Genomic DNA, 9677 nt, shown 5'->3' with positions numbered 1-9677 from the left:
GAAGAGTCAAGCAAGCTTTTAAGAGCAATTTTCTCTTCTTCACATACTACCTCAAACTTCATTAAACAAATGAACACAATTAGTACTTCATAATTTACCAACATGGATGTGGTTGGAGCATTTTGGTATTGTATAGAAGGAGAATAATATAAAAGATTTTCTCGGTTAACTAATTGCTTGGCGGTTTCATACAGGTAATATTTGCTAATACAAATTAATTTTTTTCTAGTAAAGTTGAAGGTTAAGTCACTCAACTGTTTTAATATCTACAAGAGATTCCTTTCCGAGTTTCGAACCTGATGCAAATAAATTAGTTAACAAATTAAGCAACAGCTATATAGAGCAAATAACTAATTATGCATGTTAGGTAATATACAACATGGAAAGATTGTCATCCAAATTTGGTCTTGATGCCCTTGGATTTATTGAAATATACAAAAGGCAATAGTTGTTACATGATAGAAGATTTACATTAAATTTACAGGAAACCATGTGAGTAATATACGCACTTGGAGGATGAGAAATTAAAGGGTAGTTATCATGGCTATATATAATGCATCATTTACTTAGTTAATTCCTAACTTAAGAGGTTCCGATCTTTTATGAAGCATTTAATGCAAATGTAACATTTTTTGGGGGGGACGACTACTTTATTTGTAAAAATGGTTGTTTTTAAATCATTTTATTCATGCCACGTTATGTCTATTGTTATCAATTTAATTTGTTTATCTTTTACAATTTATCTTGATCGGATAACTTATATGCAACGTTAGTTATCTCTCCTCATTTAAGTATCAGTAATGTTTGTATGACATAGTAATTTTTTTAACATGATATAATTAACTATCTTTTGTATCTATATATATGGATTAATTCTAAGGCGGCTAACTGTGTTAGTTACATTCTATAAAGTTTATCATTTCCAAAAATTATGTTTCAAATTTGTTGTATGCAATCTTTTCGATAAATATTGTTTTGTTTAAAAATTCATCTAATTAATAATAAATATTTATTTCCGTAGTGACAGGGGCAAATACACAGTCAATGAATAGGGTCAATTGACTCCCAATTCATTTTTAATTTTTTTCTTTTTGTATTTAGACCCTATTTTGGATATAGTTTAAATTAAAATATTATGAACAATGTGAAATTGATCTCATTTATATTAGAATTTTTTTATATACTGGACCCCCATTCATGTTCGACCCCATTGTATGAAAGCTTGGCTCCTCCGTAGTGAACCAAAAAAGAAAAGAAAAAGAGGGCCTAGTTGAAGAATAAGGTTTTTTTTTTTAAGGTTAGTGGCTGATAGCCTACTAACAAATTGTATTAATAAGAAAATATTTACAAGTGAAGAATAAGGTTAAAATAGTAGTAGAAATAAGAAACTCTTCCTAGCTAGGTACAATACAATATAGTTCAGAGATTTTAGATTAACCGTGTGGAATTCGTGTTGCATTAGCCAGGTTATAACAACATGAATGTTTAATTAATTGATGATATATATATATATATATAGACATGAATATGTAGCTAGCTTAGCTTGTTCGTTTACAGTTAGCTGTATTAAATGTAAGGAACTTTGTGAAATCATTGCACACAATATTACAGCCAGCGAATTTTATATATATATATATATATATATATATATATATATATATATATATATATATATATATATATATATATATATATATATTAATGGGTTAATATGCAAACTTCAATCATTTTTTGGCCGACATGCTTGGAATATGTACACCTCAATTAGCCGCAATTTAATTAGCTAGTTAGTCACAATCCATTAATATCCATCCAACTAATTAATAAGTGATCTCTAATATTTTCTTAATTATGTACCCTTGACGCATTGAATGGTGAGAGGCTTAAGCAACCACGCGGCATAAGCGTGTGCAAATGAAACGAAAGGAAATTAGATAAAAGGAGATAATAAACCCCCCAATGAAACAAATGAACGTGGCTAATACACGTACCATATATAACACACTAGAAAGAGAGGAGAGAGGCAGGTCTCAAGTCTCAACGTTTGGGTGCATGTCTCCACATATATACTGAGCCTGATTCTTTGTGGCCGTATGGATGAGCCAAACTGTGTGCAATTCTATAATATTAATAACAACTATATTAACACCGTCTTGTGAACTTTTTTGTTCCAAAAAAAATGATGTCTATATATATTTCATAATTAGTTCTAGAAACTTAAGATGCTAGAGAGTACTATTATTTGACTTTTATATTGTTTTTAATTATATGTATTCAATAGGTAATATTAATATATTATTATAGCTGCAATTCTATAATATTAACACCGTCCTCTGAAATTTTTTTTCCAAAAAAATGATGTCTATATATATATTTCATAATTAGTTCTAGAAACTTAAGATGCTAGGGGGTACAATTATTTGACTTTTTATATTTTTTTTTATATATATTCAATAGGTAATATTAATATATTATTATAGTACTAAATAAAATTATAAAAATCATCTAATGTGATGTTCTAAATTGAAAATAATATATATATGGAATCTGCATTAATTTACCTTTTTTAAGAAAAACATTGAAAGTCATGCCAATGCCATCCACAATAATTTACTTGTTAACTCGCCATATGGTATATATATATATACTTGTGAATTTTACATCAGGCCCATGCTGTAGATGATTGGGACTTGTACCATGGGCTGATGTAAAATTCCAAGCACTAGTGCATTAATATTTTATGTTATTTTACTTTAATCTTAAACAGAATTTTAAAGAAAAACACATTTATTATTGTTCTTCATATAGATACTTGTCAAAATTTGATACCAGACGCGCAGTCATGAGTACCAACCATATATTTCCTCAAAAAAAAAGTACCAACCATATATAGATATATGATTGACACTTCATTTTCATAAATGTGTTTTATATGTTTCACTCTATATGTTAAGTTATAGCTAGCCGGTCCCATAATTATTAATATTTTAAGAGAATCTTTTTAATTTACCCCTCAACTTCATTTTCACATATTGTTTACTCCCCAACCTTTACATCTTGTTAATTTTTTTTTTTTTTTTTTTTTTTTGTAAAGTACACCAACTTGATCTCTTTAATGTGTCGGCTAAAGAATGGACTACTTTGCACCTCTTTCTTATAAATAGCTAGCATTCCATGTTGAAACAAGAAAGAGAAAACACCATAAAAATATTCCTGGTATATATACAAGATATTTTTTTGAGCTACATAAGAGTTTTGAAGATTCTACTGAGACTAGCTAGCTGATCAGGTAATATATAATGCATGCGTATTAAGTTTATTAAAATACCTAGACTTTATTTTTGACTTGTTTGTACTTTGTACCATATTTTGCTTATCTGTATTTGTCTACTTGCACAAAGTATGGGTATATTAGTGCCTAGTTGTTGTTCTTCAAAAGATATGTATTTTGCTCGTAGCTTAGACATGCATGCATGGTTCTTAATACTTGCCTTATATGCATGTTAATTTCAAGAGCAGCAAATGCTCATTTTACTTAAACCATTTATTTGCTTAACTTTTTCTTCACAAGTTTATCTAAATGTAATATAGAATCCTCATCTATATATGTACATGTTATATATATGCAGTGTTGTAAAATGTGGTTTTGTTCATGCATGCGGCCGTATATGCGGAAGTACGTACATATGCGGTTTTACTATATTCTGTTAAAGAAATATATATAAAATAAAACTAATTTATATCTAAATACTTATTTAGTCTAGTGATTTATGCTCTTTACCATATTATAAATGTTATAGATTCTATTTTTCTCCACCGCAAAATAATTTTTAGATTTTTTTTTTCAAGTCAGCATGTACCATATATGTACCAATATATTCAAAACTGCGTGAAATTTTGTATGCGAAAGATCACTGCATAATAAGCATATGCAGCTGCATTTTACGACAATTGTTATATCAGTGTATCTTCATTTCTATGAAATATGTCTTTATTAATTTGTACAAGTGCACAGTTCCAAAAATATGCTTTACCCTTCTGGTATCTCCTAGTTCACGGAATTGTGATTTCACATCAACAATCAACATCTCTTTTTCTTGGTGAATTGTGATTTGTGATATCACATCAACATCTCTTTGTCCAAGAAAGCGACAATGCTAATTATATATGGGACCTTCCCTTGCCCTTTTTTTCTCGTTGCAGACACGAGTTCAACTCTTAATTCAATTTGGGATCCTCTCTAGTAGTATAGTACTCTTTTTTTTTTTTTTTTTTTCTGAGAAAACTACACACAGTGACTATCTAGGAAGAAGTATGGCAGCTGTTTCTTCAGATCTGAACCATTAATTTTTGTAGCAAAAAATGGCTCATGTTTGTTAATTCTGATGGAAGATCATTTGATCAAATACAAATGACGACTTATAATTATATATTTATTATGGTATCAATTTAGGATGGCCGTTTTATTGTAGCTATACAGTATTGCAACAATTTTTGTTACAGTTTTTGTATTGGACCGTGTTGCATGCCTTCTTTTTCTTTTCCTCTATCGAAACTTCTTAATTTCTCTCTTCTTTGTTCCGATATCATTTTCTCAATATCTTCTCTTTTCTCTGCTCTATGTGCGGCCAGCAATACATTTCTTTTTCATCAGAATGGAGCACACAAATTATAATAAAATGTAGTGCATACTTTAATGTTTACTTATTTTGGTATGATTTAATTTACATAAATACATTTTTTTTGTAATTGCTCAAAAACACTTTTTACCTCTCATTTTCTTTCATTATTTCTTCATTTCTTACTCGCCTCTTATTTTTGTTTGTCTCATCATTTCTCTTAGATTTATATTTTTGTTTGTCTCATCATTTCGCCTCAAAAAAATCAATATATATACTTGCTAGATAAAATTTCTGTATAATGTTATTTTATGCTGTAGATTAACTCTACATATAGACACACACACACACACACAATGAATTTTATTGATTTTTTAAGCTGCTCATTTTGTAATCAAAAGCTGATTACATGATAGTAACTTTGGAGCTTGAAAATGGATTATAAATATATGAGCATTGTTTTTATTTGATGAAAAGGGTATCGATTGATTTTGAAAGGAAATTTTCAAGTTTTTATATACTGATTTTTGTATTTAAATATTATATATGTTGTAAAGTAAGAAACTTATGCATTCGATTTTGATATAGAACATAATTAAATAAATGATGATGTATGATTACACGAAATGAAGTTTCCATTGGAGAGGATCCAAAACATTTCCTGTGCCCATGTCATCATAACATAAAAAGTAAAAAGGGCAAAATAAAAGGAAAAAATCACAGTTCCTTTTCTATTGGCTCGGAACAAAATGGCATTATCTAACCAATGAAACAAGTAGGCCATATATGAAATAATTATTGTCTATCTCAATCGTCGCCCCCCCCAAAAAAAAATCTTGATTGTTGAGTATGCCATATATAAAATGTTATGTTTTGCTACTTTGGTCTACTTGCATGAATTATATATATATATATCTTTCATTCGTCTTATTGTGCAGAAAATAGCAATATATCACAATAATTATATATTTTTAAGTTGGTAGTACTTTACTCACTGGGAAAATGATACATTTGTCTTATATATATAAATTTAGGTTCGACACGTTTAAGGCAATATATATATTAATTAGAATGATTTATTATGCCTTGAAAATATCTTGTTAAATAAGAACATATTATCAAATTTCATTTTTTGTCATCTCTATGTGATTATATAAATTAAAGTCATTTAGCCATTTGTAGTAGAAGTAAATACAAGTACCGTAAAAAACAATTTGTGCTCGGGAAATAGATTTTTTTTTTTATAAACCATAATTAGAAAAAAGATATTTTGATGAAACCAACATGATTACGTTTTTTTTACAAAAACCGTAAGAACCGAAATGCCATTTCGGTCCCAACTATTTTCACGGATTTCGAGAAAAAATACGTTAAAAATTGTGAAAATACATGGGACCGAATTGTCATTTCGGTCCCCAAAAAAAATTTGTTGTCAAGTAATAAACTTCTGAGAAAAAAAAATATAGAACATAAATAAATGATGATGTATGATTACACGAAATGAAGCCTGATTCCACAAAATAAATTATGTTAGTAAAGCCTGAATGCCTGATTCCACGAAATTAATGAAGTTCCCATTGGAGAGGATCCGAACCGTTTCCTGTGTGTCCATGTCATCATAAGATAAAAAAGACGAAATAAAAGGAAAAAAAGAATAGTTCCTTTCTTGGTAATTTTCTATGGCTCGGAACAAAATGGCATTATCTAATCAATGAGACAATGACACAAGTAGGCCACTGACCGTTGAATAAAAATAATAATTGTCTATCTCAATCACCGCCACACACACACCAACCCACCAAAAAAAAAATCTTGATTGTTAAGTATATGCTATATGAAATGTTATGTTTTGCTACTTGCATGAATTGCATATATTTCATTGGTTGCACAAAATTAGTAATATATCGCAATAATTATATATTTAATTTTAAGTTAGTAGTATATCACAATATATATATATATATATATATATATATATATATATGAGGTGGGCTACGGTGAGTTGCGAAGTAAAGCTACTATTTTACTTCACGCTCATATTTTGCGATTTTAAAATTCAAAACGTCGATCCGAACCGTTCATCTTGTTCTCCATATTGAAATGTGCTTGGAGACCAAATTTTACATTTTTTGAAATTTTTTTACTATTTATTAAGCAATTTTGAAAGTCGCTGATCTGATGGTCTAGAAAATTTTACTGTTTCTTACTGTTCACAGCAAAACAGCAATCTTCAAAAATACTTAATAAATAATAAAAAAATTCCAAAAAATGTAAAATTTGGTCTCCAAGCACATTTCAATATGGATTAAACATCTAACGGTTCGGATCGGTCATTTGGACTTTCAAAATAAAAATACAGCGTGAAGTAGAAACGCATTTTACTTCGCAACTCACCGTAGCCCATCTCTCTCTATATATATATATATATATATATATATTAGAATGATCTTTTATGCCTTGAAAATATCGTATTAAATAAGAACATATTATCAAATTTCATTTTTGTCATCTCTATGTGATTGTATAAATTAAAGTCATTTAGCCATTTGTAGTAGAAGTAAATACTAGTACCGTAAAAAGTAAAAAACCAATTTGTGCTCTGGAAATGTGGCACATCTAAATAGTTAATTGTTATATAGAAAATTTTCTGCTGTTTGGTAACTGAACTAGGATGATTTAATCGGACAAAAAGTCTATTTTTGGACAGCACGGATCGCTTTTAGAATGCCAGATAAGACAAATAATATTTTAGGTCTCTTTTGCTTTTTGCTTTTTTCTTTTTGCTTTTTGCCTTTTGTTTTTGTATTTTTTTTCCAAGCAGAAAAAAATGCATGGCTATTTATATTACATCAAGCTCCAATCCAACGATGCGCTGGCTCTGACAGATTTTTTTTTTCTTTTTTGTCACAGTTTTTTTTTAGCAATTCATGCTACACGTTACAAAATGGATTCAAATCCACCACTGTCGTCAACCTACAAGACCCTCTTTGCTAACCATCCCCAACTACTTGACCCCAGTAGGATCGCCGCCGCAGAATGCGATCTCCCAATAATCGATCTTAGGGATCTAACTAGTAGCAACTTTGATACAGTACAAAAATGTAAAAATGAAATTGTTTTAGCTGCTTCAGAATGGGGTTTTTTCCGGGTTATAAACCATGGTATTTCCCATGATCTACTTTTGCAGTTGAGAAAATTTCAAATGAATTTATTTCATGAACCCTTTGAGAAAAAGAAAAAGGAGAAGTTGTTAGAATTAGCACCGGAGAATTATTGCTGGGGTACACCGTCTGCAACCAATGTGGAGCAGTTGTCATGGTCCGAGGCCTATCATATCCCCCTCAACTCAATTAGTGAATCGGTTGGAGATAACATGAGGTAATGATAATTAGTAATGTTTCTTGTGTAACTAATTCAATTTAATAAACACATACATCTTCTTATTTTCTACCTTTTTAATTTTTAAAAAAAAGGCAGTTAATTCATTTTATATAAAAGAAAATTAACTAAAATATTTGTGTACATTATGTAAAGTTTAAGCTTTCAAAATAATTTACAACTGTATCATATTGATTATTTTATTTGATAACAAGTAGAAAAATCATTCAAGATGTGTCAAAGGCAATGTCAAGACTAGCACATGAGATGGCATCAATACTGGGAGCAAAACTAGGAGACATGAATGGGAAATACATTAAAAAATGTTGTACATCCAACACATGCTACCTAAGGCTGAACCACTACCCACCATGTCAAGAGCCAAGCGGTGCATTTGGATTGGCACCACACACTGACAGTGACTTTCTAACGGTGTTATATCAGGATCAGGTCGGTGGATTACAACTGATGAAGGGAGGAAGCTGGGTCAATGTCAGGCCTAATCCTGGCGCTTTAATAATCAATATTGGAGATTTATTCCAGGTATATATTTACTTTAATAAATATTAATAATCAATATTGGAGATTTATTCCAGGTATATATTTATCCTGGCGCTTTAATCATCAAAGTTCCTTAATTTGAAAATGAATATTGGTATTTAATTTGTTTGTTTAACTTTTGATTTGGGCACATTTAAGAATTTTTTTTTTATGAAACCAACATAATAATTTTTTTTTTACAAAAATCATAAGAAATGAAATGTCATTTTGGTCCCGCAAATTTCATATTTTTTTTATTCGGGACCGAAATGACATTTTGGTCCGAGATATTTTCACAATTTTTCAACATATTTTTTCTCGAAATATGTGAAAATGATTCGGATCGAATTGCCATTTCGGTCCACAAAAAAAGGAAAATGAGACCAAAATGACATTTCAGTTCTTATGTGTAAAAGACAAATCAATCAAGTTGGTTTGGTAAATTTTTTTTTTTTTTTAATTTATGGTTTCTAAAAAAAAATTCCACATTTAACATCATTGCAAATTAAAAAAAAACATTGCAGGCATGGAGCAATAACTTGTACAAGAGTGTGAAACACAGAGTTGTGGCAAACTCAAGATTTGAGAGATTTTCTGTGGCGTATTTCTTATGCCCATCGTATGACACAACGATTGAAGGCTATTCAGATCCTACAATTTATAAAAGATTCACCTTTGGAGAATACAAGCAGCAAATAAAAGAAGACGTTCAATTAACAGGCCACAAGATTGGGTTAAGTCGATTTCTACGCTAACGATAAAAGATACTTTTTTGAAGAGGAGAACAAAAACTAATAAAAAAACGTATGGGATTAAAATTCACTGTTGATTTCGTGCTCCAATTATGTTTCACATTTTTTATTTCTTTTATAAAAACTCAAACAGCTAATTAAATATGATCTTCATAATGCTTGAAAACAAATTTTATATGTTTTGAAATTCTTTTACTATTTTTTAGATAGGTACAAAATCATTGTTTTTAATGGTTTAGAATCATCTGAAAATAATGATTTTGTATATATCTAAAAAAATAGTTAAAAAAAAAATCTAAAAAATGAAAATTTGGTCTCCGAGCACATTTTAATATAAAAATCATGTTGAGCAGTTTGAATTGACTGTTCGGACTTTAAAAATAGAAAT

At 29.4% G+C, this 9677-nt stretch overlaps 1 protein-coding gene across 1 annotated transcript; it reads left to right on the top strand.

Annotated features, from left to right (window-relative positions):
• Positions 1-3181: 3181 nt before the first annotated feature.
• Positions 3182-9410, top strand: LOC144544678 (gibberellin 2-beta-dioxygenase 5-like). The gene is made up of 4 exons (XM_078293234.1): positions 3182-3289; positions 7530-7997; positions 8216-8540; positions 9062-9410. The coding sequence occupies exons 2-4, from the start codon at positions 7564-7566 to the stop codon at positions 9290-9292; spliced, it is 990 nt and encodes a 329-aa protein (XP_078149360.1). The 5' UTR covers positions 3182-3289; positions 7530-7563; the 3' UTR covers positions 9293-9410.
• Positions 9411-9677: the final 267 nt, after the last annotated feature.

This window comes from Carex rostrata, chromosome 26, assembly GCF_964058835.1.
Source record: "Carex rostrata chromosome 26, lpCarRost1.2, whole genome shotgun sequence".
Classification (NCBI taxonomy): Eukaryota; Viridiplantae; Streptophyta; class Magnoliopsida; order Poales; family Cyperaceae; genus Carex; species Carex rostrata.
Note: the sequence above shows the minus strand (reverse complement) of the source record. Positions and strands in the feature narration are given on the sequence as shown.